The sequence below is a fragment of the Lactuca serriola genome, chromosome 8, assembly GCF_051521515.1.
Source record: "Lactuca serriola cultivar US96UC23 chromosome 8, Lser_US96UC23_V15, whole genome shotgun sequence".
Taxonomy (NCBI): domain Eukaryota; kingdom Viridiplantae; phylum Streptophyta; class Magnoliopsida; order Asterales; family Asteraceae; genus Lactuca; species Lactuca serriola.
Window position 1 is genome coordinate 157,653,353 of NC_136415.1, and position 21,826 is coordinate 157,675,178.

Below are 21,826 nucleotides of genomic sequence, written 5' to 3' on the forward strand. Positions count from 1 at the left end.
TATCGGGCTTATCTCACACTTTAATTTTGACGCTTATTTTTATCCTTTATTAATTATATATTTATAATTAAGTAATAAGCACACAAATACACATAATTCACATAATACTCAAATATTTCATCATTAATACTTCAAAAAAGTTACAAGGGTTAACCTGGACTATTACATCAACGAAAATGCCTTGCCTGGAAATGCGGGCGTTACACAACATCTTACTAACAACCTGTTACTATCATTTTTCTCATATTATAGGTTATAGCCATTCTTTACTGCATAGTAGTCACACAATTTTTCAATTCCACAGGGTTAGAGAATCTCATACCTAAAATTGGCACCATTTTGTCCCATTTCTGGTTCTAGTTATGGATAGGGTACACTAATTTCTCATCCCGTCATTGGTTTCAACCTCATCATTTGTATCCCTACAAATACCTGACACCTGGTGCAAAACGTCATCACCAACAGTCTTGTTAAGAGATGGAACCTCGCCATCTAGTTCATGATCATATGATATATCATTAGAAAGTTGTGAATTGTTGTCATCATCTAGGTCTTGCTCAGAATCTTGCCATTCATCATCTTCTACTACTTCCATATCAGCCCAATCAAGTACAACTTCATTTTCGTGGTCAATATACACACTCATTCTTAGACCATTTTCATCATTATACCAAGTTTCAATAAACTCAAAGTAGTCAGCATCATTCCCAATTCTCCTAATACCCTTTACCAATGATTCATTTCTAGTGAAGTAATAGACATTATCACAACTATCTTTAGTTAACTTTTGAAGGAACAAAAGAAACCGTTTAAGATACATTGCACCAAAATCGACATCATGGATCGAAACGACAATAACATTCAAGTACACTAACGGTTTTGGTGCGAAAAAAAAACATTATAATGTACATCAACTGTCAAATACCTTTTGGTGTTGAATCAGAGGCCATCTTCTTCACAATAACAGTCACATTCAATACTTGTCTTCAATTTCGTAACCTTAATTTAATGAGAAAGGGTTGTATCAATTATGTCTACTAACCCTAATTTAATGAGAAATGGATGAAATGTGTTCTAATTCCACGTAATATGACATGTCAGTCTTAATTAAACGATTTAAAATAGAGAAACCGGCAAAATAGGTGATACGGTCGTAAGGGTTATGGTGAAGACGAACCACAAGTTCAACGGTATAATGAGTAAAAAAATCAAATATGGACGGATTTTCGTTTTAAATATGTTCATTTCAAATAGACGTGACAATTCCAGACATGAATACATGAATCTGTGAGCGACATAAATACACTACATGAATACATTTTAAAAATTGAGATAAAGCTTATTTATCATCGTGTAATCGTATCGTGTCAAATTCGTGGTTGACACGTTTTCATGACATGAATACACGGATTGTCAGGTTTAATTTCAAAGACTTAGGGGGTGTTTGGATAGGGAAAAAATAGGTTGTTTATTGCTTATTGCTTATTGCTTAATCCCACCGCAATAAGCAAATTTAAATGTTTGGATAGGAGTATTTAAAAATCAGCTTATTACGGTAGGAATAAACTAAATAAACTGATTTTAATAAGCAAGAGAGGGAATGATTATTGCTTATTGATCATTTTACTCATATAAATTGTTTTGTTTGCTAAATACTTAAAATGTTTATTGCTTATTAAGTAATCTCACCACAATAAGCTAATCCAAACACATTTAAAAAAAAATGTTTCCACCTATAAACACAGTTAATAAGCTAAAAAAATATTTATCCCAAATACCAAATGCTGATTGTGCTTTTACCTCCAACTCACAACATATTCTTATAAGAAATCTTTGATTCAAAATTGGAAGTCCTTACTTGAGGAATTGAGGTTATTTCTTGCAATTTACCTATTTGACATCGAACAGGCGGGGAACAGCAAACCAGTTATCAAGGACGACCTATTCGGCGACCATCAGTTAGCTTACGACTTATGGAAATCGACGATGAAATGATCAAATCTAAAGGTATCCTTGTAGTTTTTGCCAAAATAGTTGTTCCTGTTCTTTATAGGCTGTGTTTCTTTTAACAATTTTTCATTTGTGAATTCTTGAATCTCTATGTCAAACCCATGTTCCTATCCTTTTTGGGTTTTGTTTTACAGGGGAAGAAGAAGATAAGAAAAAGCCTATAGTGGTAATACTAGTCGGCGCACCTGGAAGTGGCAAATCGACCTTCTGTGATCACGTTATGCGGGTTTCTACCCGACCCTGGGTCCGCGTCTGTCAGGTCTTTCTCTTTCGCATTCCAAGTGTTCGATGAAATGTCACATTGATTTTATGTTCATTATCTGGCACCCTGCTTTGGTATCACATTGATTTTAGGGCATTACACATAACTACCAATTTCCATCACTTAATGTAATCTCATACAGGACACAATTGGAAATGGCAAAGCTGGAACAAAAGCACAATGTCTAGCTATCTCCAACACCTTGTTAAAAGAAGGAAAAAACATACTAATCGACAGGTGTAATCTTGATAAAGAACAACGTGCAGATTTTGTCAACCTTAAAAACTCTCATCAAGTAGACATACACGCCATTGTTCTTGATCTTCCTGCAAAGCTTTGTATCTCTCGATGTGTAAATCGAACTGGACATGAAGGAAACTTACAAGGTGGAAGAGCTGCAGCTGTGGTCAATCGTATGCTTCAAAAGAAAGAATCACCCAAAATCAACGAAGGGTTTACACGAATAACATTTTGTTACAATGAAAACGATGTTCAATCTGCCATGGATACTTATGGATCACTTTCTTCCATAAATACCCTTCCATCCGGCTGTTTTGGAGAGAAAAAGACAGATTCTAAAGTTCAAGTTGGGATTATGAAATTCTTGAAAAGAGTAGATGCTCCAAGTAAACTAGCATCCGACAAAACTGACAAAATTTACAAAACTGACAAAACTACCCCTGGGCCATCAAATGATAATACCACTCAAGAAAACCATCCTGTTAATGAAGGTAAAGAGAAAAAAATACCCTTTGAGAGTGGGGCCCATGATGGGGTCCCAACTTTGGCATTTCCTTCTATATCCACGTCAGATTTTCAATTTAATATTGAAAAGGCTTCGGAAATAATAGTTGAAACAGTTGAGGAATTTGTGAACAAGATTGGAAATGGGAGGCTTGTTTTGGTGGATTTGTCTCATGGATCAAAGATATTGTCTTTGGTGAAAACTAAAGCTGCTAAGAAGAATATCGACTCAAAAAAGTTTTTTACTTTTGTGGGAGATATTACAAAGCTTCACTCAGGAGGCTTAAAGTGCAATGTGATAGCTAATGCTGCAAACTGGTAAGTTTTCACAAGTTTTCTAGGGTTGTTTTTCAACAATGAAAATAAGGAGGGCATTTATGTCTTTTGCAGGAGACTAAAACCTGGTGGTGGAGGTGTAAATGCTGCCATATTTGATGCTGCGGGACCCGATTTAGATACTGCAACTAAACAACGAGCTGGATCTCTTACCCCTGGAAAAGCAATCACTATTCCTCTTCCTTCAACATCTCCTTTGTTTTCTAAAGAAGGTGTGACACATGTCATACATGTTCTTGGGCCCAATATGAATCCAAAAAGACCAAATTGCCTCAAAGATGACTATCAAAAGGGATGTAAAGTTCTTAAGGAGGCTTACGTGTCTCTTTTTGGAAACTTTGAATCTATTGTGAGAAATCAAGAGAAATTATGTGAACATTTTGATGGTGTTTTGAATAGTGGTGTTGAGAAGGTTAGGAGAGAGGATGATGGCATATGTGGCACTGAGAAAAACAAGAAATTTAAAGGTTTTGTCGAAGAAAAGGAGATATGTGGAAAGGTGAATAAGGATTGGGGTTCGTGGGCTCAAGTACTTTATAAAATCGCTATGAATCCTGAGAAACATGGGAATGATGTTATTGAAATATTGGATGATGTTGTGGTTTTGAATGATGTTTACCCAAAGGTTGTTTTTTATCTCTTAAGACACGACAGAATGAATTTGTACTATGTTTGATGTGCATTGGACTGGTACTTTGTACTTGAATTGGGACTGATGTCCCAAAAAAGTGGGACAAAAGCTACAACTTTTTGTCCCACCTAAAAAATTACTTGGTACTTGAATTGAGACCGGTGTCAATTCAAGTACCAAGCAACTTTTTGTCCTGGCTAGCTTTTTGGATGGACCATTCTGTCCCAAACCCAAAAAGCTACCTAGGACAAAGTGAGGACAAAGGTTGAAATTTTTTGTCCCATCCAAAAAGGTGGGACTAGGGTGCGTCTGACTTTTTGTTTGTGCAAAAGACGTTAATGCCCTCTCAAACTCATGATAAGGTTGAAAATACAGGCACAAAAGCATGTTTTGGTGGTTGCTCGAGTTAAAGGTCTTGAGAGTCTTTCAGATGTAGGTGAGGAACACCTTCCTATATTAAGGACAATGCATGATGTGGGTTTAAAGTGGGCTCAAACATTTTTAAAGGAAAATGAATCATTGGTATTTCGCCTTGGATACCATTCGGTATGTGGTGCTTTCATTTCTTTCTATTACAATTTTTTTTTAAAGATGAGGTGTATTTTGATTCCGATTGTGGTTGGTTTGTTTGTTTTAGGCGCCTTCAATGAGACAACTACACCTTCATGTAATAAGTCAAGATTTTGACTCCAAACATCTCAAGAACAAGAAGCATTGGAACTCATTCAATTCTTCATTTTTTCGGGATTCTGTGGATGTGATTGAAGAAGTGAGAAAAGAGGGGAAACCTAAATTAAACGATGATGAGAAATTCATGTCGATGGAGTTGAGATGCAACCGGTGTAGAAGCGCACACCCTAACATTCCTCGCCTCAAATCACATATTGCTATTTGTAAATCACCCTTTCCTGAAAATTTACTTCAAAATGGTCGCTTGTTGCATGCTCCTACAAAAGTGTAATCTCCTTCCCCCAAGTTTTGTGTTATAAACTTGTACTTGAACTTGTTCAAAGTTCCTTTTTCCTACTTATGGTAGATGTATGAGGAAAGATTTGCATGATGTGCTTAGTTCAAGTTTAAATATTATGACACTTTTGCATGACATTATCATCATGCTAATGAAAAGTCGCATGAATAGACATGAAATAACATAAACAAGTTATGTGCATTACATTGGATCGAGACTGAAGTCAAATTAACAAAATTTACAAGTTTTCCCACCAAAACAGGAAAAGAACTCTCTTGAATAGATAACACCATTTCAATAATTTTATCAATTTTGATTAGGAGATATTCAATTTTAGCAAGAATGTTGTCTGAAGTAACTTTTGGATTACAAATACTTTTAAACAAAAAACAGTTTTTCTTTAATTCGAGTGTTTTTCAAAATCTAAAAGCTAAAATCTACTAAACAAGTTCAAAACCTCGCTTACCCACATACCTTTTTTCGCTAATGTGGATTTCATACTATTTCTGTTAGATATATATATTTCTATAAAAGCTTGTTTATTCATGGTGAAGCACCTAAAACATGAAACAATAATAAAGCAACTAAAAATCATATATCAATATCTAATATTGCTTTTAGACAATCAACTTTTAGATGTTTGTTTTTTCTAAGACAAAATGTCCGCAATTTGTAAACGTCTACAGTATAAGAGGTGGATTAAACGTCTGCAGTCAGAAAGAAGAAGATTTTTTTTAACAGACTGCTAGAATAAACTAAAATTGAATTAAACTGTTTTTTTTTTAACTTACAAGATTTTTTTCTATAATTTTATGATTTTATTATAGATAATTAATAAATGTAGATCAACTTTTATGTATTATTATATAAAAAGTGAGAATAAAATAGTACGAATTAATGTATATATTTGATAAAAACCAATAAATTTTGGTCGCAAAGATATATCTAAACATTGTAATTAAAAATAAAAGAATTTAACATGTAAAATAGATTGAAATAAATTTTGATTTTAAATGAAATCTTCAAATTCATTTTACCATTTCAATTAAATCAATTAAAAACTGATCATAAATATTTATCTCAAGAAATAAATAATATTTACATTAAATAATGTTTTATAAATTTGACACAATATATATAAGATAATATTACGATTTATATATATATATATATATATATATATATATATATATATATATATATATATATATATATATATATATGTGTGTGTGTAACAACGTAAATTTTAAAACAAAATTTTCATTTTCAAAACATTCAGTTATTCACAAATAACACCAACATATTGTATCAAATGTGTTTATCACAAAAACATTTCCCCAGAATCCCAAAACATAAACTCCTCCTGTGTTTACGACTCATGCCGACGCCTTCCCGCGCTCATCACTGGTACCTGAAACACATCACACAACAACTGTAAGCATAAATGCTTAGTGAGTTCCCCAAAATACCGCATACAACACATACGCCACTCAAGGCTATAATATGACCCTCCGGTCGATGTGTCTCAGTGGGACCCTCCAGTCCCGTAGCTCGTTGGACCCTCTGGTCCGGTCATAGCTCGTTGGGCCCTTCGGCCTGGTCTGTATCGTTGGACCCTTCGGTCCGGTCTATAACAACATACAACATACACATAGCACATAACACATAATCTCATACATAACACATAAGACCCTCTGGTATGCACAATATACCACTCTAGGTAATGTATAGTGAGAAGACTCACCTCGATGTCTCGATAAATATCTGACTCGGAATAAGTGTGATCTAGCCTCCGCCTAATCACATAAAGTAATACACTCATAAATACAAATGTACTCAACCCTAAAAGTCAACAAGGTCAACGGTCAACTTTGACCGGACTCGGCGAGTGCACTGGGGCGACTCGGCGAGTCTACACGTGTCCACTGACTCTCTTAGATCATTTCTTGACACGCCGAGTACCTCCCTGACTCGACGAGTTCCACCTGGCATGAATCGCGGGGCCACCACGACTCAACTCGCCGAGTCTCAAGAACAACTCGGCGAGTTCCAACTTGAACTCAGTCCCCCTGACTCACACTGACTCACAGAGTCGTTCCCTCAACTCGACAAGTCCACTCACTGAGTGATTACGGGCAAACTTCATACTACTCGTCGAGTTTGTTCTTCAGACTCGGCGAGTTCATGCCATGCATAAACTCAAAACCACTTCTGAGGTCAGATCTGTTCCATTCAATCATAGATCTGGCCTCCCCAAGCATGATAATCACGTAAAGTCCAAACCTTGATGCTCAAACAACATCTATTTGCTCCTATATGATGTTTTAGCCCCATATTTCATAACCCATGGTCAAAACTCCCATGAATCCTCATAAAGCTTGAGGAATAAAGCTTATCTGGACCTCTATGGATCCCATTCCAAGCCTCATCACAAATAGGGATGAAATGGACATCAAATCTAACCAATAAAGGGGTCAAGAAAAGGGAGCCAAAATGTTACCTCCAAAGTGATGCTTTGAGCTCCAAATTCGAAGAATGTCCACCTCCCTTGCTTCCTCTTAGCTAGAATCTCCTTTGCCTTGCCAAATAATGCTTCAAAAGTTAACAATGGCCTCCTCTCTCTCCCAAAACGCTCAAGATCTCTTTAGGGTTTCTCTCTGGGGTTGGTGGCCGCAAATGACGACCATAAGCCCCTTTAAATAGGTCTCAAACCCTGGAAATTAGGGTTTCATTAAATAACGTGGACTCGCCGAGTCCACCCCTTGGACTCGCCGAGTCCAGATGCGAACCCGCTTGCAAAACCGCAATCCTACTCGACGAGTTTAGACTCTAACTCGCCGAGTCTCCTCACCACACCCAAAAAGATAAAAGAATAAAATAATACATGGGAGTCCAGATGTTACAATATATATATATATATATATATATATATATATATATATATATATATATATAAGTTACAATACTTAAAGAAAAAAGATCCGACGACACAATCATGACTTTTGTGATAAATTTATAAATAAAGATTTGATTGCAATAATGATCGTTAGAGCTGTTTATATATATATATATATATATATATATATATATATATATATATATATATATATATATATATATATATATATAAACAGCTCTAACGATCATTATTGCAATCAAATCTTTATTTATAAATTTATCACAAAAGTCATGATTGTGTCGTCGGATTTTTTTTCTTTAAGTATTGTAACTTTTTTTTTCCAAATTGTTTATAATAGATAAAGTTTGAATATATATATATATATATATATATATATATATATATATATAAAGAGAGAGAGAGAGAGAGAGAGGAGGGAGGAGGGTTCAATTGAGAAAAAAAATTAAGAATGAGAGAAGACAAAATTACACAGATGGTCCCTGTGGTTGGCACGAGAGACCAAAGATAGTCCTTATGAGGAATTTTGGACGAGTATGGTCCCTGTGGTTCCAAATTGTTGCACGAATAGTCCTTATGACATACTCCGTTTAATTGTTGCCGTTTATCTAAATCACGTGACCCTCACACGAGGGTATTTTCGTCATTTGCTTATCCCTTCCCTCTCATGATCTGCAAAAGATAGTCCCTTTCCCTATAAAAATTAAACCCCCGTCACTTCCTTCTTTAATTTTTCGTCTCCTCTATTCTCCCTTCTCTCTTCTCTCTTCTCTCTTCTGTGTGTTTGTAAGAAAATTTGCATAAGAATAGTAAATTGTTTTTGTGGAAGGCAAGCGGTGATAGTGACATCATGGACGGATCTCAACCCAGGGCGTAGGTTTTGGAAATGTCCTAGCAGTTGCGGTTTCATTGCATGGTTTGATGAACCCATGTGTCAAAGGGCTGTGGCTGTCATTCCAGGTTTGCTAAGATCCAAGAACAAGCTTCAAGAATCTCTGCTGCAAGCAAGTTTTGAAGCAAAAAAAGTGAAGATGATGCTAGTTTTTAGTTGGGTTTTCTTTTTCATGTATGTGTACAAAAGATGCTAATAGTATTAGTCTGGAGATGATGGTTCTTTTGCTTGTGGGTAGATAGATGATGGTTCTTTTGCTTGTGGGTAGAATCAGATAGTACTATTAATTTGAAGATGATTTCGTTTTTTTGTTTGTGATGTAAGAAATGTTCGTATGTATGAATGGAATGCTTTTTATTTGGGAAACTTTTAGTCTGCAACCATTGACAAATATTGGTCTGTAACGTAATGAGTGTAAAATATTGGTTTGCTTAATGAACTATCCAGATCCATTAAAGTATAAAAAATGAAAGTGAAAGGTTTTTATAGGGTTTAGACCATTGTAGTATAATGTGTGAACCATTGTAAAGCCATAACAACATTAGAAATGTTCAAAAATAAAATGCAAACTTTTGCATAGTCATAAAGTTCATTACATAACCTTAAAGTGCAAAGTCATAATACCAAAAAAATATCAAAAGAGCTTGCAGACTAATGTATCATAACCAAAAGAACCATCTTAGTCTAGCACCCTGTGTGAACCATAATACCAACAAAAGATAAAGACACACAATAACCAACTTAGTCTGACCTTTCTAAGGTACCAAAACAAACAACACAAAAGACCTTTCTAAGGTTCCATAACAAACAACACAAAAGACAACAAATCAAACTTTTTCCTTCATTTTGGATTTATCCTTAAGTTTGGTTTTCTCCTTCATTTTGGGTTTCTCCTTTTTTCCATCTCCCTGCTTCTTTGCCTTGCTAAGCTTCTTGCCCCCTGCCACCACATTTCTAACTTCAGTTTGTCCCCCTTGTCCCTTGCAACTCCTAGAGTTGTGACCCTTGTTCTTGCATTTGCTACAAGTAACTGTAAGGAACTTCCTGGTCAAACTTTTACCTTGATTATTTGGTTCTTCAGTTTGAGCTCTCTTTCTCTTCTTTTTTGGTCTCCCCACCTGCATAATTAATAAATTATAAAACAATATAAACGTATACTAACTTGTAAATTGAAAATTATTTACCTGTGTAGTATGTTTGGGGGGTGTTAGTGTTGTGGGGCAATCTGACTTTGGCCACATACTTCTTCCATTGATTGGTTGAACTTTGTACTTGTACATTTCATTCCATGTGCTTAACCTATAACATGGATGTACCCACTCCTCAAGAGGTGGGACATTTTTTGCCCCATGCTCAACCTTATCCCAAATGGCACTAACAAGATGAGAGCATGGTATCCCAGTGATCTCTGTATGCCTGCAACTACAGTTCCTGTCCCTCCAATTAACCACAAATTGTTCCCCCATTGTCCCAGTAACTTGAGTCTTCTCAGCACCATTAAATATGCAAGTGTATTGAGAAGCATCTTTCTTAACTCCATCTAAAAGTTTTGTGGCTGTTGGGGTAAGAGGCCCTTGAGACTTATCTATCACATTTTGCATAATACAAATTCGTTTCATTAAGTATTCCCTAATATATTCTAAATATGTAATTATAGGTTTGTCTCGAGCATCTAACAACTTTGAGTTGAAAACTTCACATAAATTATTCAACAAAATATCTGTATGTGCTCTTCCTGTACAATGCAACAAAATATCTTATAAGAATCTGTCAAAGTGTAAATCTTCCTTGAATATGTCAAGGTGTCTAACTGTTATATAAGGGTAAATATACCTGACATATGTGCTCTGGCCCAATGTTTGGGTGGAATTTTCTTTAACCAATCACATGCCTTTGAATTGAACTTGTTAAAATCTTCCATGAATCTGTCAAAGTGTCTAACTGTTGTTGCTGTTGCACATTCCCATAAATGATCTCTGTGCTCCTTCCCCCTCCATTGTAGCTTCATGTTTTCGTGAATATGTCTTAAACAAAACCTGTGTTCAGCGCTAGGGAATAGGTTGGCAATAGCAGGTAAAATCCCCTAATAAACAAGTAACAAAAATGTTATTTTTTAAAGGTAGCAGACAAAATTACACAGATGTCATGAACAAGTATCATAAGAAGACTAACCTTTTGCCTGTCAGAAATAAATGTGAAGTTTGAATTTGTAGACAGCTCCAAATCTTCACCTAGACACTCTAGAAACCAACTCCATGAGCTTTTGTTCTCGGCTTCAACTATGGCATATGCTAGTGGGTAGATCCCATTATTGGAATCAAGACCCACAACAGTGAGAACCTGTCCAGGGTAAGGTCCCTTCATGAAAGCCCCATCGAATCCTAAGAAATCTCTTAAACCTGCCTTAAAACCCAGTTTTAATGCACCTAAACAGACATAAATTCTCTTAAACATCCTAGTTTCCAAGTTTGCATTTGGTTCACTGTATACATCAATCTTCACAGTTGTTCCTGGGTTGCACTGTTGTAATTCTAGTACATAATCCCTGAGAAGGCTGTATTGCTTTTCATAATCTCCGTGAACATGTTTCTGTGCAAGCTGTTTAGCCCTAAAGACCTTCATTCTTGACATCCCCACCTCGTATGTCTTTTGTAACTCTACACGCAAAGCTTTGACTGGGATAGTTGGGTTTCCTTCCACTTGTTGAAGAATGGTGGTTGCAAGAAACTTAGAAGTACACGCTTTAATAGATCTTGACTGCACACATCTATGCTCATGAACCAAAGTTTTCACCATCCAATCGCTTTCTTCATCAGATCTAGAAATTAATACCACCCAAGGGCATGTTGCTTTTTGTGAACTTACTGTTTTGTCCTTGCATTTGATTCTACTTTTTGTCCATGGCCCACCTGTCATTTCTGGGACCACACCCCTGCATTTTGCCCTAATTCTTTGTTTATCATTTTTTGCAAAATAAATGTTTCTCCTAGTTCGAATTGAATGCATTTTAATGTAGTCCTTTGCTTCTGATGAGGACTTAAATATTTGACCCAGATAGAATGCAGTTTCATGTACTACTCCTGATGAACACGTGGTTGGTTTGTTTAACCTTCTCATTAACTTCTTCCTCTCATCTTCTTCTACACCAGCTGATTCAAACAACTGTGTATCTATCACCTCCAAATCGTCATCAACTGTGACATCAGGTGCATTGAATGATTGGTGGTTATCTAGATTTGGAAAAGAATAAACACCACTGTGGAAGTCTTTCATATTCACTTCGACATCCTCCACCATATTAAGTTCATCCACTAAAAAGTCACTATCCTCGCTTATACTTCCATTGGTACTAGTCTCATCACTAATAGCATCTCCAATTTCTTCATTGTCCCCCATCTGTTGGTAATCATCGTCCCCCATCTGTTGGTAATCATTATGATCCATATAAAAGAAAGGATCAAAGTCTTCTGAAGGTCCAACATCTTGGGCTTTGTTAAGCTCCTCACTTGCAGGCTGAACTCCAACATCTTTCAATACATATCTATCAAAATGTCCAAAAGGTACAACAGACCTAGAAAAGTCATAGTTCTCATTCAAGTCCAATTTTCTACTACATGATCCTACCTCTGTACTTGTAAACTTTTTTCGATTGAGTTCCGGAGAAATAGGCTCATTGATTTCTTCCAATACGACCTTATTTGGAGACATAAAGTATGTATGGAGTCTAGTAGTTTCATGTTCAGTATACACCATAATCTCTTTATGATTAGCGACATGCTTACTTAACAAAAGTACGTCTGAGTCATTACCTAAAGGAAGTAACCCATAATCGATTTCAATCTCTGGAATCAAGAAGTGGTAGTAGATAGGCTCACCGTTGATATAACCTATCTCCTTCATCATATCGTCTAACTCATGTACGGAGAACACGTCCATGTCTACGTAGTCAACATAGTCAATACTCCCACCAACGTAACGTCTTCCTGGGTATTTTGTGAACATACCCCCATGGTGAATCTTGAATGTGCAAAAACTACTTAACTCAACTGAAAAACAAATAAATAATGATATGAGGAAAGAATGAAGTCTCAAAATTGAATGTGCATAAATTACTTAACAAAATTGGAAGTTGTTAACTGATCACTCACCATAAGCTTTGATCAGGTCAGGATTTTCTGAGAATTTTGAACGGACATGCCACAAAGTTAGAACCATTGCAAATGATGAAGATGAAAACCCTAGTTTCCGTTTGATGTTTTGCAGTGACGAAGATGACAAACCAGAGGAGAAAAGAAAGGGACGATTTCTTGGGGCAACGTAAATGGCAGCTGGATGTAAGGATCATTTATGTATATGATCATTTCGTGTAACAAAGCAAATGACGAAAATACCCTCGTGTGAGGGTCACGTGATTTAGATAAACGGCAACAATTAAACGGAGTATGTCATAAGGACTATTCGTGCAACAATTTGGAACCACAGGGACCATACTCGTCCAAAATTCCTCATAAGGACTATCTTTGGTCTCTCGTGCCAACCACAGGGACCATCTGTGTAATTTTGTCATGAGAGAATCATTCTCAACCAATCATTTAATCTAAGCATAAAAAGACACGGTGGCAAACTTGTAAATATGATAACAACTTTCAATCTCAAATACGTAACTGTAGAGAATTAGATAACAGTTCAAACTCATTCCTAATCAATCGTTCATCATCCAAATTTCTTCTCCAACCTTCAACAATCATCCAAATTTCTTCAATTAAATCATCATCAACGTCATCCAGTGTTTAATCAATCATCGATCTTCGTCAATAACACGTTTATCAACACCATTCAACAGTTGACAACAAAAATTCGTTTTTGGTTCTTTTAATCCAACCTTCAATTCTACTTGAATACGATTATATCTTCAACATCTACGGTTAATTATACTCCCAGCATCATTAGATCAAAATCATCAATAATCAACAAAAAATTCACTTCATATCATTCATTCAATTGAACTAGTACAGGTACCGACGGAACCGGTACCAACCCGTATCGTTCCCGATTTCCCGAATACCGAAGTTGATTGAAAGTTAATCTCAAGTACCGAACCGAATTAACATCACCGGTATCGGTACCGGGAATGGTACCGGTACTCGATACTAGTACAGGTACCGACGGTACCGATTCCGATACGGTACCAGTACGAGATCGGTATTTAGGACAAACTGCTCATCCCTAATTTTATCAATTGAACTTACCTCTCTCTCTCTCTCTCTCTCTCTCTCTCTCTATATATATATATATATATATATATATATATATATATATATATATATATATATATATAGAGAGAGAGAGAGAGAGAGAGAGAGAAAGAGAGTTCAATTGAGAAAAATAAAAGGTTGAGAATATGGGAAATCATTCTCAACCACTCCTTGTTTCCTATATAAACAAGGAGTGGTTAAGAATGGTTTCCTATATTCTCAACCTTTTTAATTTTCTCAATTGAACTCTCTCTCTCTCTCTCTCTCTCTCTCTCTCTCTCTCTCTTTATATATATATATATATATATATATATATATATATATATATATATATATATATAATACTTTTTAAGCTAAAAGATGTCTGAAAAAGTTTAAACACTCTCATCCACATCCGTAAAAAAAAAAAGACACGCGGTCTTCAGAAAAAAACTTACAATCTATGAAGCCTTGAAGTCTAAAGGGTGCAGACAAAAAACAAAAAACAAATAGCACCCTAAAATGTTTATAATTTAGATCTAGCCTGAATGACTCTTAAACTAAAGGTTTTCATTATATCTAAAGTGTGCAGTGAGGGATCTTTATATTATAGGTAGCCAGTTTTTACTTCACTCGACCCAAGCTATGCCCAAAGAGTCCCATGCCTTTCTTGGTCGGACCAAGCCAACTGGCAATTTCCGACAAGTCTTTCCTAATTTTTAGAGCAAGAAGTGGAACTACAGGAAAGCTTTCTTTATCTTTATGGATAACCAATTCATTTTCAAAAAACAAAAAACAAAAAACAAATAGCAACCTAAAATGTTTATAGTTTCCTTTTCCAATCATGTGAAACAAATAATCAGATTTGGAACATTAGATTTCATTTTGTACCTATAAGGGACTTTTTGGTATCCCCAAATCATAACCATAACATTTCACATTTACAATATAAAGGCCAAATGCCCAATGTCCTATACACTCTTTCTCCAAAAACTATCATTAAAAAAGAAAACCCAAAAATGTTCACTTAAGCGTAGGTTTTTGCCTTGTCTTACTAAACTGAACATCCCCATTAAGAACCGACCCCACAAATCTCTCCACTTCCTCAAAAGTCACATCCCCTGTAAAAGCTGAAAACTTTGACTTACGTGATTTATACGCCACCAATAACATGTCCAATGATTTAAACCCTGATTTATCAAAAGCATATAAAAACGACGACTGATTTGAAGCATCCAAAAGAGCATAAGAAACCGAATCCCTTGGACCCGAAGCTGGATTTTGTCTCCTCAATAACGACTTCTGTGACACCTAAATTCACATTAACAAAAAAAATATTAACTTATTGCAATTTGACCTTTCGAAAAAACAAAGACAACTTACAGATGAGAGTATCTTGTGAAGCTTTTCCCTTCCTTTAGCCGATTTAAAAACACCAATAACACAAACCGGTGTTTTTTCCCCACAAATCAGATCAAAATTTGTAGCTCTCAACAAAGGGATCCCTTCATTATCTGAATTTGAACCTAACTTCTTGTTTTTCTTCTCAAATCCATCAAACAACAAACCAAGTTCCTTAATTGTTGATTTCATATCTTTTACATGAATCCCACTTTTCAAAACCTTCATCTCTCCATTCGATAGCAAACCAATCACAGCCGGAAGTTTATCCACTCCTAGGTTTTCCACCAACGGATCAGAAACATCTTTCACTTGTGTGTCATAGAAGATGAAACGCTTCCGGAACATTCCGGAAAGTGCACGCCATATAACGGGAGTGTCTTTTTTGGTAGAAAGAAGGATGAGTTTTGGTAAAGATTCAATGGTGTTAAACTTGGTCTCGAATTCAGTCAATGTGACACGTTTTGAGAATTTTGGGAAATGATCTTGAACAAATGATTTCAAATCTTTTAGGGTTCCATCACCAGTGTACTCGATTAATGAACCAATTTCTATTGATTTATATGAATAAATGTAGACACGTGGTTTATTCTTAGGGCGAATACCGAGTTCTTTACAAAAAGATGATTCCACTTCACAATTCACACTTCCCACCTAGAATTTTCACATGTTGAAATTTTTAACCTTTTTTTTTTTTTCAAAAAATGTTTAAAGCAAAAGATTTGATTGTAGTAAAATAATAAATTACCTCCAATGCCCCTTTGAGTGAGTTTCCAATTTCCTCTATGATTGATTCAAAGTGTTGTGTACCCTTCATTGATGGGGTATAAGATAACAAAAGCCATGTGACTCCTTTTTCAGTTACCTCTTTTTTATACAATTGAGAATTAATTGAAACCATGTTTTTAGGAGAACTCCTAGCACCACCACCAAATCCGCCAAACTGACTCCCACTGCCACCCATGCCGCCGCCCATGCCGCCACCAAAGAAGTTGGAAAAAACGTCGCCGACATCGAAACCGAATGGACTATCGCCGCCACTTCCGCCAAAGGAAAATGAATATGATTTTGACCCGCCGCTTTGACCGCCCATTGTCTGCCATTCATCCGGTGAGAATGTGAACCCGCCGCCGTGCCCTGGCCCACCGCCGCTTCGGAAGTAGGTATGGCCGCCATGGGCTCCGCCATCGAATCCCGGGTTCCCCCTTGCGTCCCCGTACATATCGTAATTTTTTCTCTTTTCTTCATCGGATAAAATTTCATATGCTGATGAAAAAAGTAAAAAAAAAAAAAAAGGTAAATTTCATTGCTATATTTATTTATTTATTTATTTGAGGGATCACCATACCGTTATTTATTTCTTCAAACTTTTCCTGAGCGCCTTTATTTTTGTTCTTATCGGGATGATATTGAAGAGAGAGCCTAAAAAAGAAAAATGATAATTTTAGTATGTAGAATCATTGATGTGTAGCTAAATAATAAAAGGGGGTAGTGTTATCAATTATCAAATATCAAGAAAAAAACATACTTGTGGAAAGCTTTTTGAATTTGCCTCGAACTTGCATCCTTTTCTACTCCTAGTACCTGGTCATTTAAAAGTCAAATAAACATGTTAAAAACCTTAAGACAATACAAACATATTCAAGCATAAATTATGGATGTTAAATCAAAGATCAAGAAACCGCTTAATTGTATAAATCTACTTCCCAACAGATAACATATTTAGCATGCTCAACATATCTGGATGTAAGAAATTCATGATTCATATCGAATATGTTACTATTCTAACATAAAGTAATTTGAATTGTATGGTGGATGAATTCAGAGGAAGAACAGTGCCAATTATATGGGTGTCATGTTCAAAAAGGTTTTGGGCATGTAAAATCAGAAAAATTTACCCTCCCAATTGCAATATTTCCATGTTCAAACTTCCATCTGACTTACTAGTAGCTAAATCCGAATACATACCCCCGTAAACACCCCAAATTTGGATCAGTTGAAGAAATTCGCAACCCAAATTAGCATATCATGATAAAACCTAAACCTAAACCATAAACCACATTTCAATCCAGTATTTAGTTATAAAATGCAACCTAGAACCCAAACACAAATAACCTACCAAAACATCGCTTTCTTGCGACAACAAAACGGTGATGCTGCTTTATATGCACACAACAGGAAACATATATCAAAAGGGGAAAACCTAATTAAACACAAGGGAATTGAGAGGGAGATAGATAATTACCTTATACGGGTCAAGAGATTTTGACTCTACGGAGGCGTATAACAACAGAGAACATGTAAAGAATATCATCGATATGGTCCAGGTGTTCTTCATTGTTTTTTTTTTCAAGACAATCGAATCCAAATCCCTAGAAGAATGTTCTGCGTTCACAAGAGAATCAAGATCGCTAAATCCCACCCAAAAAAAAATTGTTATTCGAGTTATCGAGAGTGGTTGCGTTACAACTTATAGCTTCGTTAAGGAGAGGGATCGAGAGGGTTCGGAGCTTTTAAGAGGAGGGAAACGTGGCGTTTGTAGGCGGTGCCACGAGTATTGACCAATAGAAATTCAGGATTTTCTGTCCGTGACCTCATCACTCATCAACTCCCTTCGTGCCAAAAGTTGTTTCCGAGTAAATTTTAGTAAATTTTAGTTTGGTCCCTATGGTATACATGAATATGCAGGTTTAGTCCTAGTTTTGAAAACTTTGACACCACTTATTCTTATGCTAGCAAATGTATCAGCTTTGGTTATTTATGAATCCTTAATCTGCTACCATCCATAAGTACCTTCACAATTATACACCTTTTTTTGTCTTTTATGTTTTTGACATTACAACAAACTTTAAAGACCAATTATGCATAAATGAATTATATATCCTTGAAGTCATCAACTCCTAGTGGCGGACCCAGCCTAGAACCCAAGTGGGGTGCCCTGTTGACCGTTGACCGGTCTATTGACTGTTGACCAATCTAATTCCATCCAATCTTTGGCAACGGAAGTAGAAGCATGGTAAATGAATGACTATGTTTAAGGAAGATGAAAGAAGAGGGATAATATTGGTGTGACATCCCCAAAAATCTCGGCCAGAAAAGACCGATTTTCATTTATGCTTTTAAATATTTTTAGAGTAAATCCTTTTGATTTGAAAGAGTTGCGGAATTTGTTCCCAAAAATAAAACATGATAAAACATTGTTTACCGAAGCATTTCATAAAAGAAATGTATTTTCATTATAATCAAAACTCGGGGTGTCATGTTCCGATACAGACCAATAAGCATAAACGAATACATTACAAGTCATATAACAAATATAAACATATGCAGACTTGTAAACAAAACAACTTGATGGTTCATCCATCTCATGCCCTTCCACCACTACCTGTAATACAATTTAAAACTGAGTGGGTCAGGCTTGAGAGCCTGGTGAGCATATAGGGTTTTCAACCCACAATAAATATCATATTTAATTTTCACCAACCAACAATAACCCAATTACCCATTCCCGTTATTCTCACTTTAATGTCCCTAAAACAACTAACATAAGGGACCTAGTATAAGAATATTTCATCGGGGCGACAACACATGCTTCGGGGGTACCTCAGCAATATAAGTCAAATAAGGCAACCATGAGGGGGATGGAGTACAGCGAATGAACACCCAAGTTCATTAACACCTACAGGTGGCGAACCTGCTAATGTTTCCACAAGACTGTCTAGAATAGCCAGTGGTCGTCATCTAAACTCCGCTAGATGACTCAATCAAACAACAACGAGGCCTCTCATCTATTTATTACACACCAACGGTCTACCCATGTTCTACCCAACATATTAGTAGATAAAAATATACATTTGTATACATAGTTTAAAGAAAACCTGTATAGCATGCTTTAATCAACACATATATCACATAACAGATGAGGCACACACACACACATAACACGTATCTCATAAAGAAATAAGCAGATCTATAAGATAGAAGAGAGTGAATACTCATTCACACATAACACAACCAAATATATACACATAGCACGTATTTTTATATAAAATACTTCGTATTATTGTATTAGAAGAAAATAACTACACACTCACTTGATCAGAAGATGATCCGACAGCACTACGGCTTATAGAAGTAGTAATCCACAGCAGATCTGGAAGATCTTCACAAAAATCGAACTTCTCGCGGGCAGAGCTTCGACTCGGGAACCGCACTTCTCGGGATCTTCGGGGTCTCGGGACTTGCCTCGGGGCTAGAGTATGATACCGGGACTTCGGGATAGCTTCGGCACGAAAAACGATGCAAAAGACTAGAGAGAAGAGAAGAAATTGAACAACAAAGAAGGCTGTCTTCGGATCCTTTATATAGAGGTTGGAGCCTCGGAGTACGCGGGGCGTACTGCCCAAAACGTCATTGCTTACGTATCCGAAGTGCTCGAGTGCGAGTGTCGACATCCCTCGGAGTACGCGGGGCGTACTCGAGTACGCGGGGCGTACCTCGGATCAGATCGGTGACTCCTTCGGATAATGCTTCCGAATTTTGATTTAAATATAAATACAAAATGATTAATAAACTTCGGAAATTCATAACTTCTTCATACGAACTCCGTTTTCGACGTTCTTTATATCCACGCGAAGGTGAGACCACGCTCTACGACTTTCGTTTAGACTCCGTCGGCTAATTTTGACTTTATTTTTATTAATTATTTTTAATAGGCCGGGACAGAAACTTTCGTTATAAATTCATAACTTCTTCGTTTGACGTCCGTTCTCGCCTAACTTTTTATCGTTTCAATACCAACAATGAGATCTTCGATTCTCATTTAGATTGCTTTGGCTAACAACCGCTCGATCTCAAATCGAGTAAAACAGGTTGTATATCGCTAAGCCGGAACTTCGATAAATCATAACTTCCTCATACGAAGTCAGATTTGGGCGTTCTATATATATTCGGAAACCTCGTTTCAATTACTACAACATTAATCAAATATATTAAGTTTATTTTACACTTAAATTTTGACGCTTATTTTTATTCTTAATTAATCAAACCACATAATTAAGCAATTAAGCACAAAACACATAATACTCAAATAATACAATCTTATTATTTCAAAACGGGTTACAGAGGTTAACCTAGACTATTACATTGCTAAAAATGGCAAGTCCGGAAACACAGGCGTTACAATTGGTGAATATTAAACAACAAAATAAGCTACTAAGCTTCTGAGTATTCAAATGGGAGGTAAGTGGGTGCAGATGAATTTTCAGTGGGGACAATGCACTTGAAAATTTTCTATTTTTCTTTTTTTATGTATATAACTGGTGGGACCCACATTTAAGTGGGGTCCATGCACCCCACTAGTAATGCATTGGCTCCGCCCACTGTTAACTCCCCATGAATCTATATATTTGTTGTCTATTTTGTTAATATAGAGTGACAAATCTATCTTTCAAACTTAGAAGTGTCTAACTTGAATGAGATGAAGAAATAAACAGGTCAAAAAATTAATTATCTGATCAAATTGTCAATGATACAATTAATATTAAGTTCAATGTCATAAGGTTTTCAATAAACAAATGAGTAGGATAAATGTTTGTTACTAATTATAAACAATAATCAAATCAAACAAAGCAATATCTTAGAAACAGGAAAATGAAGTCTCCATTACATATTTCCAATATTTATAACCATGTGTTATGATGTAAAAAAAAAAAAAATACCAAAGTGGTTTTACTCACTCTATAGACTTTCACTTATATATACTTTTCAAAATACAAAACTAACCTAAATGAAGGAGAGAATCTGAATGTGGTCGCACAACACTAAGAACAAACCAGACCACAAGTTATAGATAAACAGGCTGTCGTCGGTTGTCGAATAAGAGAAAATGGAGGTGGAGATGGATAGAGTCACAACGAGCATTGAAAAGTAGACCGATGATACAATTACGTTATTTTGAAGATATGAGTCAAACTTGATTTAATGAGTCAAAAGTTATCATTGCAAATGACGTTACCACTGTAGGTATTAACATGTCTTGTCGTTGACTACATCAGATTATGCTTAAAGATCTTAAGCGTAAAGAACTTTTGTTGTACCGTCGTGATTTTCATCAACGCTTAAAGCTTCTCCATGCGCAATATGTCTAACACTTCTCGTAAATACCTATGATGATCGCCAACAGTCTAGACTTTGGAAGGGTCTACGTGTTATAGAACTGTATGGCCTGTGTTGTGTTTGTCAAGTGTTATGAGGGATGTTGATCGGTTTCTACAAGTCGGTGGGATGATGGTCATGTGCATATAGGCCCATTAAGGTGTTGGTCATGAGTATTCGGCCCGTGGTTGGATTATGGCAAGAGCGGTGTTTGTCGTCGACTTTTTTACCAGTTTGACTTTTGGTCAAACTTGGGTAAAATTTAGTATTTGGCTA

At 36.1% G+C, this 21,826-nt stretch overlaps 3 protein-coding genes across 3 annotated transcripts; 1 reads left to right on the forward strand and 2 right to left on the reverse strand.

The window, feature by feature from the left end:
* Positions 1–1,842: 1,842 nt before the first annotated feature.
* On the forward strand, positions 1,843–5,096 carry APTX (APRATAXIN-like protein). The gene is made up of 6 exons (XM_079015653.1): positions 1,843–2,007; positions 2,145–2,269; positions 2,415–3,334; positions 3,407–3,977; positions 4,359–4,529; positions 4,621–5,096. The coding sequence occupies exons 1-6, from the start codon at positions 1,974–1,976 to the stop codon at positions 4,942–4,944; spliced, it is 2,145 nt and encodes a 714-aa protein (XP_078871779.1). The 5' UTR covers positions 1,843–1,973; the 3' UTR covers positions 4,945–5,096.
* A 4,211-nt stretch (positions 5,097–9,307) lies between these two features.
* Positions 9,308–10,812, reverse strand: LOC145069701 (uncharacterized). Its single transcript, XM_079016649.1, has 2 exons — positions 9,944–10,812; positions 9,308–9,877 (listed from the first exon to the last, which is right to left on the reverse strand). The coding sequence occupies exons 1-2, from the start codon at positions 10,376–10,378 to the stop codon at positions 9,587–9,589; spliced, it is 726 nt and encodes a 241-aa protein (XP_078872775.1). The 5' UTR covers positions 10,379–10,812; the 3' UTR covers positions 9,308–9,586.
* A 3,988-nt stretch (positions 10,813–14,800) lies between these two features.
* On the reverse strand, positions 14,801–17,920 carry ATERDJ3A (DNAJ heat shock N-terminal domain-containing protein). Its single transcript, XM_079016495.1, has 6 exons — positions 17,640–17,920; positions 16,923–16,978; positions 16,743–16,816; positions 16,143–16,660; positions 15,377–16,048; positions 14,801–15,304 (listed from the first exon to the last, which is right to left on the reverse strand). The coding sequence occupies exons 1-6, from the start codon at positions 17,730–17,732 to the stop codon at positions 15,017–15,019; spliced, it is 1,701 nt and encodes a 566-aa protein (XP_078872621.1). The 5' UTR covers positions 17,733–17,920; the 3' UTR covers positions 14,801–15,016.
* Positions 17,921–21,826: the final 3,906 nt, after the last annotated feature.

Bases quoted from the DNA above. Each gene is read 5' to 3' on its own strand.
- APTX (XM_079015653.1), top strand. From the start codon at position 1,974: ATGGAAATCGACGATGAAATGATCAAATCTAAAG. The intron at 3,335-3,406 runs GTAAGTTTTCAC...TGTCTTTTGCAG, and splicing joins ATAGCTAATGCTGCAAACTG to GAGACTAAAACCTGGTGGTG. The intron at 3,978-4,358 runs GTTGTTTTTTAT...TTGAAAATACAG, and splicing joins TGAATGATGTTTACCCAAAG to GCACAAAAGCATGTTTTGGT.
- LOC145069701 (XM_079016649.1), bottom strand. From the start codon at position 10,378: ATGAAACGAATTTGTATTATGCAAAATGTGATAGATAAGTCTCAAGGG. The intron at 9,878-9,943 runs GTAAATAATTTT...TTAATTATGCAG, and splicing joins CCCCCAAACATACTACACAG to GTGGGGAGACCAAAAAAGAA.
- ATERDJ3A (XM_079016495.1), bottom strand. From the start codon at position 17,732: ATGAAGAACACCTGGACCATATCGATGATATTCTTTACATGTTCTCTG. The intron at 16,979-17,639 runs GTAATTATCTAT...TTAAATGACCAG, and splicing joins AATCTCTTGACCCGTATAAG to GTACTAGGAGTAGAAAAGGA. The intron at 15,305-15,376 runs GTAAGTTGTCTT...ATGTGAATTTAG, and splicing joins TTCACAAGATACTCTCATCT to GTGTCACAGAAGTCGTTATT.